The following is a 17,019-nucleotide window of genomic DNA, read 5'->3' on the forward strand; positions in this document are numbered from 1 at the left end:
TAGAGTATGTGTGTGTACAGAATTCCATTAACATAGGCAGGAAAAAAAGTTATGAAAGAAATTGAGTTGTATAAGGGATTATAGTTAAAAAGAGAAAGGTGAGTGTGAAATGTAATACACCTAGTTCTAGAGAGAAATGAGCTTGAAAGCTTTTGTTTCTATAGGAAGGGGCTTGGGTCCATAAGGCTTCCCTAGTAGCTCAGCTGGTAAAGAATCACCCACAATACAGGAGACCCCGGTTCGATTCCTGGGTTGGGAAGATTTTCTGGTAAAGGATAGGCTACCCACTCCAGTATTCTGGCCTAGAGAATTCCATGGACTGTATAGTCTATGGGATTGCAAAGAGTTAGATATGACTTAGTGACTTTCACTTCACTGGGTCCACAAACTCCATGACATGCTTTGTCTTGGAAGTTCTCCCAGATTTTTGTGTTCCCTGAATTCAAAACTGAATTGAGGTCCTGAATTTCTAACAGACAACCCTGAATCAGTAATCTCAGCTGACCTGAAGTAGGACTTCTATTCACTTTGGTCAAAAAAACAACCTTGTTATAAAAGAAGGTACAAAATACATACAGAGATGACGATTTTAAGTTTACATTATTGATCATTTTGGGAAAGTGTAGCAATGAGTTTTTCAATTGTGCCTTTTACTTAATCTTTTTTCTCTCATTTTGGTCATAGTGTATGGCTTGCACGTGGGATCTTACTAACTAGATCCCTAACTAGAGATTGAACCTGGGCCCTTGGCAGTGAAAGTTCTGAGTCCTAACCACTGGACAACTAGTGCCTTTAGAAATCTATCTTTTAAAAGTGTTTGAGAACATGAATAGCCAAAACAAGATAAAGAAAGGAAAACAAAATGGAAGCATCGCATTTCCTGATGTGATGTAAAACTTTATTACAGAGCTGTAGTCATCAGAACAGTGTATGCTGACAGAAAAACAGACACATAAGTCAATGAAACAGAATAGAGAACCTATAAATAAAGGGTCGTTAGTAATATGTGGTCAGTTAATTTATGGTAAAGAGGCAAAAAATATACACTAGGGAAAGGATGTTCTCTCCAATAATTAGTGTTGGGAAAACTGGACAGCCATGTTCAAAAAGAATAAAATTAGATTACCATCTTACACCATATACAAAAATCAATTCAGAATGGATTAAAGACCTGAATGTAAGATCTGGAAGCATAAAACTCCTAAAAGAAAGCATAGCAAAAAATCTCTTGACATTGGTCTTTGCAATGATTTTTTAGATTTGACACCAAAAGGAAGTGCAACAAAATAGGAAATTAAGCAAATGGGACTACATAAATATAAAAGCTCTGCACAGCAAAGGAAACCACCCCCCAAATGAAAAGGCAATCTACTGAATGGGAGAAAACACTTGCAAACTATGTATCTGGTAAGGGGTTAATATTCAAAATGCATTAAAAATTCACATGATTCAATACCAAGGCCCCCTGCTCCCCAAACAACCTGATTTAAAAATGGGCAGAGGAACTGAATAGACATTTTTCAAAGAAGACATACAAATGGTCAGCACATACATGAAAAGATGCTCGTTGTTGATCATCAGGGAAAATTTTAACATCACAACCACAGTGAGAGATCATCTCACAGCTGTGAGTATGGCTGTGATAGAGTGAGTGCAAGTTGCTCAGTTGTGTCCGACTCTTTGTGATGCCATGGACTATACAGTTCATGGAATTATCTAGGCCAGAATACTGGAATGGGTAGCCTTTCCCTTCTCCATGGGATCTTCCCAACCCAGGAATCGAACCGGGGTCTCCTGCATTGCAGGCGGATTCTTTACCAACTGAGCTATCAGGGAAGAAAGGCAATAAATAGCCTCGGTGAGGATATGAAGAAAAGGGAATCCTTGTGCACCGTTGGTTCACAGTTGGTTCAAAATAAGTGCAGCCAGCATGGAAAACGGAACTACCATGTGACCCAGCAGTCTTGCTTCTGGGTTTACGCTCAAAGGAAATGAAGCTGTATCTCAAAGACAGGTCTGCACTGCCATATTCACTGCAGCATTAATCACAATAGCCAAGATCTGGAGCCTCCTAAGTGTCCATCAACAACAGATGAATGGATAAGGAAGATGAAAAAGCAGGAAACCCTGTCGTTTATGACAACATAGATGGATCTGGAGGGCATTACACTAAGTCAGATAAGCCAGGCAGAGAAAGATAAAATTGCATGATATCACTTACATGTGGAATTTTTTAAAAAGTCAAACACATAAAACAGGGAGTAGAAAAGTGGTTGCCAGGGGTTGGGGGCTGGGGGAAATAGAGACAGGTTGGGGAAAAGGGTACAAACTTTCAGCTACAAGATGAACAAGGTTGGAGAGTGATTTTTCACTGACAAATAGGTGATGGGTTCCCTGTCTCACTGTTGGTTCTGTGTCTGTTCTTCCACCAGCATCATTTCACACTGTAGTTTTCCCACTATTTTCACAGTCATTCTCAACTTGTATTTCTGATTAAAATTACTTTTTGCAATATTAACACCTGTCAATGTCTCTGCACTGCTAACGTTGTCTTATTTCCCTTGAGTAGAGCTGTGAGTTTATTCCCCTTCACCAGGGCCTGACCACACCCTGTTTTGTTTTGTTTTGTTTTTTCACTGAGCTCCTTTGGCCATGTGTCCCACGGTGGATTCTCTCGCTGCTGTGTTTGCTGTGAAAATACCAGATTCTTGTGCCTCTTTACTAGTAAAGTGACAGGAAGCATCAGTCGTCACCTGGAACACGTGTGTGCACGCCTGCTCAGTCACTCAGTCGTGTTCAAATCTTTGCCACCCCGTGGACTGTAGCCCACCAGACTCCTCTGTCCAAGGGATTTTCCAGGCAAGAATACTGGAGTGGGTTGCCCTTTCCTCCTCCAGGGGATCTTCCCCATCCAGAGATGCAGCCCCGCGGAAAACACACTTTGCTATCAAGAGTTTCACTCAAAGCCACGATTTTATAGTGAGTCTGGGTGAACTCCGGGAGTTGGTGATGGACAGGGGGGCCTGGCGTGCTGCGATTCATGGGGTCGAAAAGAGTCGGACACGACTGAGCGACTGAACTGGACTGAACTGAACTGTAAGGCTTGCTTTGTTTTCGCGATTTTCCGGACATTTTGGCAACACCAAGTTTAGAAAAACCACTTGAAAAAGTTGGGATTACTTTTGGGGATTTGTGAGTGACAAGATGTCTTTGTAGGACTGTTTAATGTTACTCCTCCCCTCTTCCACCAATTGTGTGCACTTTGCATCTGAGGAGACAATAAGCAATCAACTAATTAGCCAGCGATTTCAAAACTTTTTAACATACATAATATAAAGCAATAAAGAGGGCTAATGAAATGTCTAGAACCTCTGTAATTCACGGGACGCGCCTTGATGAGAGATGCCCATTTTGTTTTAATAAAAACAGCTGGACTTAATCTCATTCTCTCTCGTGGGCATCCACCAGTGGCTGGAAAGGAGGTCTTTGTCTTAAGGAGACCACCCCGGCGGACTGCGCTCCCGAGCGCACGGTTAGGTGGCGGCAAGGGGTACCAAGCGGGGCCGAGGGCCGGGGTCTGCGGTGGGCGGGAAGGAGCCGCTGTCCTCCACCCCCTCCCAACCCAGGCCCAGGTCGGGGGAGCGGGCGGGGCTCCGGGCTGGGGGCGGGGCTGGGGGCGGGGCTCAAGCTCCGGGGACCTACACCTTTCAGACTGGGAGCCGCGTCTCTGCCGCCGCACGCCGCTCCCGCGCTGCTTTCCGCGGTCCAGAACGGGAAGTTGCCGGTTGTCTCGAGCCGGGTGGGCTGGACGCGGCGGTAGACAGAGTGGGCCTTGCGCGGGGAGCCCGGACACCCGCAGAGCCAAGGCTGGGTCGTCGGAGAGGCTGAGCGTACTCTTGAGCATCCGCGCTCTGGGACTTGCCCTGTTCCCCTAGGCAGCCCGAGTCCTCGTCCTGCGTCCGCGCCCTGCGTCCCTCCCCGAGGCACGCAGGTGTCGCCCGCCGTCTGTCCTCTGGGAGCGGACCCTCCGCCCGGCACCCGCCTGCTCTCCGGCCGCTCCCGCGCGCTCATGCGACTGGCGAGGCCAGGCGCCCCGGTGCCGGCGCTGCTCCTGCTGGCGCTCGTCCTGGCCCCGCGAGGGACGCAGGGGAGGCCCGGGGGCAGCAGGGGCGCGCACGTCGCGGGCGAGGAGCCGAAGCCGTCCCTCCCCGCGGCCTCTCGAAGCTCAGGTGAGTAGCCCCGCGCCCCGAGCCTGGGGCTGGGGGGCTCCTACGGCCCCGAGCGGCGCTGGGTTGGGGCGGCCTGACGGTGCACCTCGGAGAATAGGCGTCGGTGCCGGTACCTGGCGCTCAGGGAAGGAGGTCATGAGATTATTAGATGTACCGCAGCCGAGACTTTAGTGACCAGAAACCCATCTGGCAGAAGAACCAGCCCGAAGCTCCCCTTCCCGGTGTGGGAGGCCTTGGGGGTGCGGGCTCGCAGCCCGAGGACCTGCCTTTGCGTCCCAGAGGCAGAGGCCGGAGGACAGGTCAGCACCTCGCAGGACCTCGTGCCGGTCTCTCCGAGTTTGGGGATAAAGTTAGATCACCGGCGTCTGGAGCCTCGACGCTCTTCTGCGTCCCTCGGAGCTGGCGAGGGGGCTGGTTGGGGATGCTTAGCTGAGTCCCCTCTCCCCGCCCCAACGCTGCCCACGGCTCCCGAATCAGCTCTGGGCGCTCAGGATCCTGACCACTTAGTTGCCCAACGAGTGATGGAGTAGAAGGGGTGGATGGGGAAGGAGAAGTAGCAGCCAACGTCGGGGGACACCGAGGTGGAGAGGATGGCGGGTGAAAGAGCAGGAGACATGAGAAGCCCAAGACTAGGAGGACTGACCGGGCGCTGGGGTGCAGGGCGCGCGCAGGGCAGGAAGGCGGGGGTGTGTGGGAGTGAGGGGGTAGGTGGTGGGTTGGGGAGGAGGAGGAAGCCCCTCAGAGGTGTCTCTGGAGCCTGTGCGCACGTGGAGATGCCCGCCTAGGCTGGGAGCAGAGGCGCCCCTGGGGGGTGTACCCCCTGAGAGGTCGCAGCACAGGGCGGCAGTCTTGCTGTCGTTTAGCCGCTCAGCACACACTGGACGTGCTTTGATGGGTGTGGGAACACAACGAACCAACATGACTGGTTCTTGTGCTGAAGGAACTCGTGTTAGACTTGTCTACCCGGAATGTCTCTGCAGTCTGGTCCTGCCTTTGTCTTGTCCTGCCCATCAATCACCCTGGTTCAAGCCAGACTGTTTGCCTAGCGCCAGGAGTGCCCCCTGCTGGGGCCTCAGAGTAGACGGTGGGCTTTCATTACTCGCATCCTGGCTTCTCCACTGTTCCACCATCACACCAGCAGAATGGAGCAAAGCATCATGCCCAGAATTCTGCAGAAGAAGGGGAGCACTGGGGTCTCCTCTACTGAAATAAAGACAGGGTTGGCTGACTGAGAAAGTGGGCAGTTGTGGGACTAGAGGGAGTTTGGAGGAACTTGGGACAGAGAAGGAATTGGTGTGCAATGTGTAACAGGTGGTGCTAGTGGTAAAGAGCCCACCTGCCAATGCAGGAGACATAAGAGACAAAGGTTCGATCCCTGGGTCAGGAAGATCCCCTGGAGGAGGGCATGGCAACCTATTCCAGTGTTCTTGCCTGGAGAATCCCATGGAGAGAGGAGCCTGGCGGGCTATAGGCCATAGGGTCGTATAAGAGTCGGACACGACTGAAGCGACTTAGTATGCATGCATGCATGCACACACATGGGAAAGAGAAGTATAAGAGGGGCTTTTTGAGAGTTTTGATAGAAAGGCTTTGCCTTTTCAAGAGGTGACAGTACATTCTTCTGCAGACTGATGGAACCAGATTTGTGTTACTATTTTTTTTTTTTAGTATAAAACCTTGCTGGCATGAGGCTTATAGCAGGGATGTAAAGGCCATTTATGAACAATTACAAATGAATATTCTTTGTAGCACCAGACTATTTCCTCCTGTCACAGATAAGCAGCGGTTTCTCTGGGTTTTCCAGGGAAGTCCTAACTTCTCTTGATGGCAGGACATTAAGTCCCCTGTGACCTGCCCTCTCTTCCTTTCTGGGGTTCTCACAGGGTTCAGGTCGCATGGGTTGGTCCTGCTCCTCACAGACTGACAGCTGCTGCCTCTGCCTTGCCGCCAGCCCCAGGAACACACTTCTCTTGCCTCTGACTGTCAGAATTCACCTCCTTTCACAGGCCCTCTTCCTCTGTGATGTCTTTGCATCTGTTTCCTTGTTAAGACAAAACAAATCTGAATCCTAAATTCTTTGCAGTATCATCAGTGAAATATTACAGATGCTGTACATCCCAAAAACGTATTCTATCAAGTTCAGTTCAGTTCAGTCGCTCAGTCATGTCTGACTCTTTTCGACCCCATGGATTGCAGCATGCCAGGCTTCCCTGTCCATCACTAACTCCCAGAGCTTACTTAAACTCATGTCCATCGAGTCGGTGATGCCATCCAACCATCTCATCCTCTGTCATCCCCCTTCTCCTCCTGCCTTCAGTCTTTCCCAGGATCAGGGTCTTTTCCAATGAGTCAGTTCTTTGCATCAGGTGGCCAGAATCCTGGAGCTTCAGCTTCAGCATCAGTCCTTCCAATGAACACCCATGACTGATTTCCTTTAGGATGGGCTGGTTTGATCTCCTTGCAGTCCAAGGGACACTTAAGAGTCTTCTCCAACACCACAGTTAAAAAGCATCAATTCTTTGGCACTCAGCTTTCTTTATGGTCTAACTCGTATATCCATACATGACTACTGGAAAAACCGTAGCTTTGACTATATGGACCTTTATCAGCAAAGTAATGTCTCTGCTTTTTAATATGCTGTCTAGGTTTATCATAGCTTTTCTTCCAAAGAGCAAGCATCTTTTAATTTCATGGCTGCAGCCACCATCAGCAGTGATTTTGGAGCCCACAGAAATAAAGTCTGTCACTGTTTCCATTGTTTTCCCATCTGTTTGCCATGAAGTGATGGGACCTGATATCATGATCTTTGTTTTTTGAATGCTGAGTTTTAAGCCAGCTTATTCACTCTCCTCTTTCACTTTCATCAAGAGGCTCTTTAGTTCCTCTTCACTTTCTGCCATAAGGGTGGTGTCATCTGCATATCTGAGGTTATTGATATTTCTCCTGGCAATCTTGATTCCAACTTGGGCTTCATCCATTCCGGCTTTTTGCATCATGTACTCAGCATATAAGGTAAATAAACAAGGTGACAATATACAGCCTTGACGTACTCCTTTTCCAATTTGGAACCAGTCTGTTGTTCCATGTCCAGTTCTAACTGCTGCTTCTTGACCTGCATGCAGGTTTCTCAGGAAGCAGGTAAGGTGGTCTGGTATTCCCATCTCTTTAAGATTTTCCACAGTTTGTTGTGATCCACACAGTCAAAGGCTGTAGTCAATGAAGCAGAAGTAGATGTTTTTCTGAAATTCTCTTGCTTTTTCTATGATCCAACGGATGTCGGCAATTTGATCTCTGGTTCCTCTGACTTTTCTAAATCCAGCTTGAACATCTGGAAGTTCTCGGTTCATGTACTATTGAAGCATAGCTTAGAGAATCTTGAGCATTACTTTGCTAGGGTGTGAGATGAGTGCAATTGTGCATGAGTTTGAATATCTTTGGCATTGCCTTTCTTTGGGATTGGAATGAAAATTGACCTTTTCCAGTCCTGTGGCCACTGCTGAATTTTTCAAATTTGCTGGCATATTGAGCCTTTTCACAGCATCATCTTTTAGGATTTGAAATAGCTCAGCTGGGATTCCATCCATTAAGTATTGTGGTACAATTTTAAATAATTTAAACACTAGGTATATTAAAAACCACTATATAAAAAGACACTAGGATGAGATGGTTGGATGGCATCAACCACTCAATGGATATGAGTGTGAGCAAACTTCTGGAGATAGTGAAGGACAGGGAAGCCTGGTGGGCTGCAGTCCATGGGATCACAAAGATTAGGACACTACTGAGCAACTGAAGAAACAAAGTATTAAAAATCAGGGCACCCACACATATGACACACATGTGTCCTTGGACTGTCAGCTGTGAGGGCCTGGGAGCAGCCACGTCCCAGTAGCAGCAAGTACATCACCTGGTGTCCAGACTTTGGTTCTGATACCATGCTCTGTAAGAGGAACTGGGGCTCCTCGGAGAAATGACTGATGTTAACACAGGACAGGAGATGACTCGGGATGAGCTTGGAGCATCTGTTTGTACCTGAATATAAGGAAGTGATAAAAATTCAAAACACCATCAACAACCCCTCCCTCCAATGATGGCAGATTTTTACTGGAAAGAATTCTGTCTCATGTCTTCTACTAAGCACAAACGACAAATGCATTAGTTAGTAATATTATATCATATTGATTATGAAGGAACTCAGTGCTGAGGATTCAAGATGTTTTATGTCTTTTTTGGAAGATCTAGAGTACAGCTCTCAAACGTGCAAGTGACTCTCCTAAGAGTTCTCGTTTAAAGTGACTCTTAGATCTGGGCCTGAAATCCTGTATTTCTTACCAACTCCCAGAGATCCATGGAACTGAGCTACTACTACATATGAATTGTTTTAAACACTTATATTTTCCCTCAGTGATTCTTTCAGCCCTGATGTAATAAATCTAGTTCTTATTTTTGAAAGTATAATTGTTTTTATATTGAATTGGCCAAAAAGTTCATTCGAGGTTTTCCATTGGCTAGTATAGGAAACCCCAAATGAACTTTTTGGCCAACCCAATATATTGGGAAAGAGAAGAAACTTGGGGTTTCCCAGGTGGCACTAGTGGTAAAGAAACTGTTCACCGACACTGGAGACATAAGAGACGGGGGTTCTATCCCTGGTCCAGGAAGATCCCCTGGAGGAGGGCATGGCAACCCACTCCAGTATTCTTGCCTGGAGAATCCCATGGACAGAGGAGCCTGGTGGGTACAGTCCATAGCATCTCAAAGAATAGGACAGGACTGAAGTGACTTAGCAGAATAAGCATGTCATCTCTTTAAAGGAAATGGTAACTCAAGGAACTATATAACAAATATTTCAGTTCAAGTACATAAAAATGGTGGATTGAAGCACACAGTAACACCCTTCAGCACCTCAGAAGGTACTAAGGATCCACCAACATGGCTTTGTATAGAATTGATCATGGCAGAGCAAATTATCTTTTTGGTAAGATATTAAGTTATATGCAGGTAAAAGCAATCACTAAAACACATTTTTTGTTATTTTCTAGTTGTTCTGTGTTATGATTTTTTATTATTTCACATGATCTCTGGTCATTTTTAAATAAGAAGTAGGAACAAGAGATAAGCTTGCCAACATTATATACATAATATGCAAATCTGTTCCTTTAAAAATATATTGTTGTAAACTTAAAATTGATGAGGGTGGCAGATGGTAACTGTTTTGGTTAAATAAAAACTAGAATTTTTCATAAATTGGATGAATGAGATGAGAGGTTATTCAAGTTGCTCCAGGATAATTTTCATGCATTATCTAGGGATCTTTTTATTTTTAATCCATCTGTACATGGAATCTCTTATACCATTGTCATTAGCTACCAGAGGAATGAAGGATACTTCTATCCTTGCACTGTCCGGCATGGTAGCCACTGGGTACTTATGACCGCTGAACACTTGCAGGGTGGTTGGTCCAAACTGACATGTGCTGTGAGTGGTAAATACATCTCAGATTTTGAAAATTTAGTATAAAAAACATAGACCGCCTTCTTTCGTGCATGTGTGCTGAGTCACTTCAGTCATGTATGACTCTTTTTGACCCCATGGACTGTAGCCCTCCAGGCTCCTCTGTCCATGTGATTCTCCAGTCAAGAATACTGGGGTGGGATGCCATTCCCTTCTCCAGAGGATCCTCCTGACCCAGGGATTGAACTGGCATCTCTTACATCTCCTGCATTGGCATGGGTTCTTTACCACTAGTGCCCCCTGGGAAACATTGATTACACATTGAAAGGATTATATTATGGACTTACTAGGTTAAACGATGGAGAAGGCAATGGCACCCCACTCCAGTACTCTTGCCTGGAAAATCCCACGGACGATGGAGCCTGGTAGGCTGCAGTCCATGGGGTCGCTAAGAGTTGGACACGACAGAGCGAGACTTCCTTTCACTTTTCACTTTCATGCATTGGAGAAGGAAATGGCAACCCACTCCAGTGTTCTTGCCTGGAGAATCCCAGGGACAGGGGAGCCTGGTGGGCTTCCGTCTAGGAGGTTGCACAAAGTCAGACACGACTGAGGTGGTTTAGCAGCAACAGCAGCAGCAGCAGGTTAAACGATGTATTAAAATTTCACCTAATTTTTTTTTTACTTTAAAAAATATAATCAATATTTTGCATTGTTAAATATTACAAAATATTTAAAATTTTAAATCACTATTTTCAAATATTTAAAATTACTAAATTATTCTTTTGAATTAGTGGTTCTAATGTTATTTTTAATGAAGAAGACACATTGGAGAAATTTTAAAGTTTTTCTTTTTTTATTTTCAGAAATATTCCCAAGAGATTTGAACTTAAAAGATAAATTCATCAAGCATTTCACAGGTAAGCATGAACTTTATCAGTGGTTCAATTAAATAAAAAGACTGTATGCAGATTACTTCATGAAGGAGTGAGGATTTGAAGATAGATGTCTGTGAGAGGCTCACAGTTGGGTCAGGAAGGTGGACAAATCCCATTACCTAGTATTATTACGATATAAACCAGATCTGGGTGAGTGATAGAAGTGTAAGCAGAGTTTAGGGAGACACAGGAAGTGGATGGTTTTGCCAAAGACTACGAGGAACGGCTGTCGGGGACACAACGTGTCAGGTGGGCTTTAAGGATGAGTAGGATTTTCCCTTACCAGAGAGGCATTCTGGTCAGAAGGAATCCTTTGAACACATGATGTGATCTGGGACAGGACCTGGGCCATTTAGGCAAGAGTGTGTGTGGCCGGGGACAGAGTATGGCTGGATCGGTGGGTGGAGTCATGTGACGAGCTCTCCGTGATACAGTAGGGGTCTAGCCATGTTGCCCGGCCAGCAGCACAGTGGAGGTGTTTCGCTCAGGGCAGAGCAGACGTCCTGATGGCCTATTGTCACCGGGTCAGTACATGTAGCTTCCTCTCCCACGGCACTCCTGGGCTGTTCGTGCAACTTGGTGAATCATTATAGTTATCCTGTGCCCCGCATTCTAGCAAGTCACCTAATCATTGTGAACTGTGCACCCCACCTTCACTCCATTCCTAGTCTTTTCCTAGTGGTGAAGAACCTGCCTGCCAATGCAGGAGATACGAGTTCCATCCCTGGGTCGGGAAGATCCACTGGAGAAGGAAATGGCAACCCACTCCAGTGTTCTTGCCTGGAGAATCCTATGGACAGAGGAGCCTGGTGGGCTACAATCCATGGGGTCACAAAGAGTTGGACACAACTGAGCAACTTTCTCTATCGGCACTCTGGGCTCTCCTTCTACTACTTCCATAAAAGCAGACTTCAGACATAGGGATGAATTTTGGTGTGGACTGTCTTGGTTTGTGGGGAAAGATAAGGGAAGTCTCAATACCCTGTCCACTTTACAGTAGTCCTTGTCGCTTATAAGACACAAATCAATCTAAGTAGAAAGTGGAATAAATGTCCCTGCATAGAAACTTCATTCCTGTTAAATACAAAACTGAAGAGCATAAAGTAGAAACCAGAGATATTTGTTTTTTCATTCTTCACGTCCTCTTAATTTGCTCTCTGCAGATTTTCCCCCTCTCCTATCTGGAGCTTTTGTCTCTTAATTATTCTGAAGAGTTTTTCTGAAATTGAAGGTTCTTTTATGTGAGTGGTTGACACTGTGGAGTGAATTTTGATTGTTTTTTACAGACACACCTCATTGCCTCCTCCAGAGTCTGGGTCGGGGGAAGACTTGATCTTAGGCAAGGTCTTTTAAGGGCATGGGAAGATGTAAACCAGGGATATCATCACTATGCAGAAAGTGCTAGGGAGTTTGTTTGGAAAACACAGCGACGTGTACCATAAGCGTTCTTTCCCTGTGCGACAGGGCCAGTCACGTTTTCAGCTGAGTGCAGCAAACATTTCCACAGGCTGTATCACAACACCAGGGACTGCTCGACGCCAGCTTGTAAGTAGCTTGGGTCGTTTTCGTTCTTTTAAAAAATTCTTTGGGATTTCCTTAGTCCTAGGGGCTAAGACCCCGTGCTCCCAGTGCAGGGGGTCTGGGGCTCAATCCCTTGTCGGGAAACTAGATCCTGCCCCAACTAAGACCTGGCACAGCCCCCCAAAAAACTTTATCCAACTGTAGATGCATGTAATCTTAAACTTCAACTGTCTGTGAGTGGGAAATAATAGACTAAATATTGTAAGACGTGCTGTTTATAATGTTGATGGTACTCACACTTAACATGTTTGTGTTTGTGCTGTTGACACTGTAAAGGAATGAAACCACATTCTAATTGGGACTATTTCAGACAAATCTGAAAAGAGCCAGATTTCCTTAAGGACCACGGTATTTGTCAGGATTTAAACATTTTATCATTTTAAAAATTCCTTGGCACAAATAAGGCAGTCTCATATAAATGAAAAAAAAAATGGCCATGAAGTATAAGTAAAAATTTCCTCATAAGTTTTAAAAAAAATAAATAGTTTCATATCACATCATTTATATAACAAGTAACAGATTTTTTCCTGAATAATGGTAGCATGTATTTTAAAGGTTGTCTAATGAGTTTTTTTGGATACTTAAGTTACTGAACTGAGTAGCAATTCTAAACATAATATTTAAATGCTCTCCTTTATCTAAATCGTGATTAAGTATGGTAACTCGTTGCCTGTTTTTAAATTCCTTTCTCAGTCTAAACTTACTTTTCAAAGACAATGAACTTTAAACATTTTGTAGTTTTTTCTTAAACTAAATTGGTCATCTTGAGGGATATTTAATTTTACCCAGGATGTTGAGTCAGAGTTGTAAGTTTTTCAAAAATGCTTGCGTTTGATGACTAGGGAGGACGAGTCCTGTTGACATCTAGGCAGAATGATTAAGTGGTAGCTCAGCCTGGTGGAGAAACTTTGGGCTTTGGAATGAAGCTGAATTCTAGCTATGAGATTCTTAACATTTTCAGGCTGTTTTCTCATCTCTACAGTGAAGACAGCAATAGCGTCCATCTGCTTACATCAGTAGGAGAATTAGAGAGAAAATCCAGATAAGTCCTTGCTCTATTAGATGCTTATTAAATTATAGCTATCATTACTAAGTACTAGTGACAATAATTTAACACAGCTTTTCCCACGTTTGTAGTAACTATACACATAATTATCTTTTAAATGTTTTCCCTAGATTACAAAAGATGTGCTAGATTGTTAAAAAGACTAGCAGTGAGTCCTCTGTGCTCGCAAACGGAGAAGACCTACGTGTGAGTATGTATTTATCAATTTTCCTTTTTCTGTTTAACAGCTTGATTTCTTAAGAAATTTTGAACCATTAAAAAACCCCAGGAAGCTGATTTTAGCACCACCTAATGAACTTAATCTGTGGATTTTCCACTTAGTGTTAAGGTCTGGTCTAAATGGTGTATTAAATTAATAAAAAAGTATGTCCTCAACAATGATTGAATTAATAGAAACAGATTTTTTGGCAACCTTACTGTTCCTGAGTGATTTTCAAAAATATTTCAAATTTGATGTTATTTCTTATCACATGCAAATATACATGAGATGAACAAAACTATTTAAAGGTCTACCTTAAAAAAAAAACTGGTCAAAATAGATACAGTCATAATTTAAAAGTAGACACAGTATAATAAAAGTAGGACCCTAGAATTTTGATTTATACAATACAGGTTAAGATAAGAGACACAGTATTAGAAGAATAGAAGGAAAAGCAAATAATCAAACACATGATGAACATGTAGGCATTGTCTGCTCTGGTATATATTTTGCCAGAGTGAAATGGTAAGTCAGAATTTTCATTCTGGCTAAATTACCCTTGGAGCTCTAGAGCAATAAAATATTGGTATGACCTAAATAAATCAAATGTAAATTCTAACATTTGTTTATAATTATAGAAGCCCCACCAGGGCTTCCCTTGTGGCATAGCTGGTAAAGAATCCGCCTGCAATGAGGGAGACCTGGGTTTGATCCCTGGGTTGGGAAGATTCCTTAGAGAAGGAAATGGCTACGCACTGCAGTATTCTGGCCTGGAGCATTCCATGGACTATGTAGTCCATGGGGTCGCAAAGAGTCAGACACAACTAAGCGACTTTCACTTTCATAGAATCTATTGGAAAGACTGAAAGGTATTCATTTCTGGGCAAAGATCTTTCTAATCTTTATTGTTCTTTCCAGTGTAATACAAAGTCAACATTTTGGGGGTGTGTTGGGGGGTGGTGTCAGTGTATCAGGACCATGGACAAGTCCTTTTAAAGACACTGACTCCTCAGCTTTTGAATCTTGGAGAACCTGTAATCTAGAAGTATCTGTGAATATCTTCGGAGAAGGCAATGGCACCCCACTCCAGTACTCTTGCCTGGAAAATACCATGGACGGAGGAGCCTGGTAGGCTGCAGTCCATGGGGTCGCTAAGAGTCAGACACGACTGAGCGACTTCACTTTCACTTTTCACTTTCATGCATTGGAGAAGGAAATGGCAACCCACTCCAGTGTTCTTGCCTGGAGAATCCCAGGGACGGGGGAGCCTGGTGGGCTGCCATCTCGGGTCGCACAGAGTTGGACACAACTGAAACGACTTAGCAGCAGCAGCAGTGAATATCTTAATCTGGCCAGTATAACTTGTTCAGTCACTCAGTCATGTCTGACTCTGTGACCCCATGGACTGCAGCATGCCAGGCCTCCCTGTCCATCACCAACTCCTGAAACTCATGTCCATTGAGTTGGTGATGCCATCCAACCATCTCATCCTCTGTCGTCCCCTTCTCCTACCTTCAATCTCTCCTAGCACCAGGGGCTTTTCAAATGAGTCAGCTCTCCACATCAGGTGGCCAAAGTATTGGAGTTTCAGCTTCAACATCAGTCCTTCAAATGAACAATCAGGACTAAACTCCTTTAGGATGGACTGGTTTGATCTCCTTGCAGTCCAAGGAACTCTCAAGGGTCTTCTCCAACACCACAGTTCAAAAGCATCAATTCTTTGGCACTCAGCTTTTTTCATAGTCCAACTCTCACAGCCATACATGACTATTGGAAAAACCATAGTCTTGACTAGACAGACCTTTGTTGGCAAAGTAATGTCTCTTCTTTTTAATATGCTGTCTAGGTTGATCATAACTTATTCTATCTCAAATAACTATATGGGAATTTACTTCTCCATCTGATAGTTTTGTGGTGACCTTTACTGAGACAATTCTGACCTACTGTTGTTGCTTTTCTTATTTTAAAAGCAATGATAAATTAATAATAATAATTGGCACTCAATTCTGCATATTGAAAGTTGCTGAACTAAAAAGCTGCCCTTTTTTGATTAAGAAATTGAGCTTATGAGTAATTCTTATGAGTAAGTTTATATAAAGTCCAAAAGGCAACATAATAACTGGAAAAGTTCTCAAAGAAACAAGTATTATAATTTAAAATATTAAATGCAAACTTACATTCTCCTTGGACAAGGTTCATAGAGGACAGAGCTGATAAACAGGCCCCTTTGAAATTGCAGAGTTTGGAGATTTAGTGAGGTCTTCTGCAGGAGTCATCTCTGATGGTTTGTCTCCAAGGAGTTAACAAGGTGTTAGAGTATTACAGATTAATACATTTTAGGAATATTTTTGCATCATTTAGGTGATGCCAAGTTCATTTTTTGGCTGATGCAGGTGTCTCATTAAAACTTCAGTGGTGGAAGTCATCATTTAAACTTTCTAGGGAATTCCCTGGTGGTTCAGTGGTTAGGACTCAGTGCTTTCAGTGCCGAGGGCTCTGGTTCAATCCCTGGTTGGGAAACCAAGATCCTACAAGCCGTGAAGTATGGACAAGAAACATATTTGAAAAATAAATAAAAAAACGAACTTTCTAAAAGTACGGATAAACCCTTCGCCTGCTCCACACACACCTTAATGTACACCCTCGGGGTTACACTATAAATTAAGAGTCCACAGATTCTTTAAGCAAAAGAAAATATAGCTATATTAAAACTATGCATATGTATAAGTAGGATAAAAACCTGGTCATAAATAACATTTTTTCTTCTTTCCTCTCACAGGCATTTCTTAAGAATGTAAATCTAATTTGAAAGAAAAAAAGTATCTGGGATCATACTAAACATAAAAAGAGATGAAACTTCTAATTTTATGGTGTATTAAGATGAGTGAAATAAGAAACTTCTCAGAAATAGCTGGTGATCTGTGTCCAAGCATAAGACAAGATCTTCCCTGGTTTATCTTCGTGTATACAGAAATTTGAAAATGTTGAATGCAAAGTTCAATTCATATATTGCAAATAGAATATTAAAACTTAGCTATTATACTTTATTTTTGCTATATATATGTTATTTTATTATATGGCTAACATTCTATATATGTATGAATTATATATTTAATTATGTAAATTATGTCTGATCATGCCAAAGAAAAATGATATTTTGGGTATGAGTTTTCATAACATGCTTGTTGAATAATCATGTATGAAGTCCCCTTTTATAATTATAATTTAATAATATTTAATACATCTATTCAGAATTTGTTTTTATTTGCATTAATTTGAGCTGTAAATTTTATTAAAACTGAAATATGAAAAAAGTCTGTGTTGTTTTTCTTTGAATTAAAGGCATTTGTAGGAGAGGTCATATTATTGAAATATGATACTCTCTCTATATATATTGTTCATATTCATTTTCTGAACTGATAACTAGGATCCTGAGACCTTTTTTGAATTTGGAGCATATGGTGAAGTGAAAGTTGCTCAGTTGTATCTGACTCTTTGTGACCCCATGGACTATACAGTCCTTGGAATTCTCTAGGCCATAATACTGAGTGG

At 43.3% G+C, this 17,019-nt stretch overlaps 1 protein-coding gene across 2 annotated transcripts; it reads left to right on the plus strand.

Annotated features, from left to right (window-relative positions):
- Positions 1–3,705: 3,705 nt before the first annotated feature.
- Positions 3,706–16,774, plus strand: ALKAL1 (ALK and LTK ligand 1). Of its 2 annotated transcripts, none has more exons than XM_025264927.2 (5): positions 3,706–4,229; positions 10,550–10,603; positions 12,086–12,166; positions 13,379–13,458; positions 16,247–16,774. In XM_025264927.2, exons 1-4 carry the CDS (start codon positions 4,070–4,072, stop codon positions 13,456–13,458), a joined length of 375 nt encoding a protein of 124 aa, XP_025120712.1. In that variant the 5' UTR covers positions 3,706–4,069; the 3' UTR covers positions 16,247–16,774. The 2 variants fall into 2 exon arrangements, with proteins under 2 accessions (XP_025120712.1, XP_006063463.1); XM_006063401.2 differs by having other exon boundaries at positions 13,379–13,454.
- The last annotated feature ends 245 nt before the right edge of the window (positions 16,775–17,019 follow it).

The sequence above is a fragment of the Bubalus bubalis genome, chromosome 15 (assembly GCF_019923935.1).
Source record: "Bubalus bubalis isolate 160015118507 breed Murrah chromosome 15, NDDB_SH_1, whole genome shotgun sequence".
NCBI classification, from domain to species: domain Eukaryota; kingdom Metazoa; phylum Chordata; class Mammalia; order Artiodactyla; family Bovidae; genus Bubalus; species Bubalus bubalis.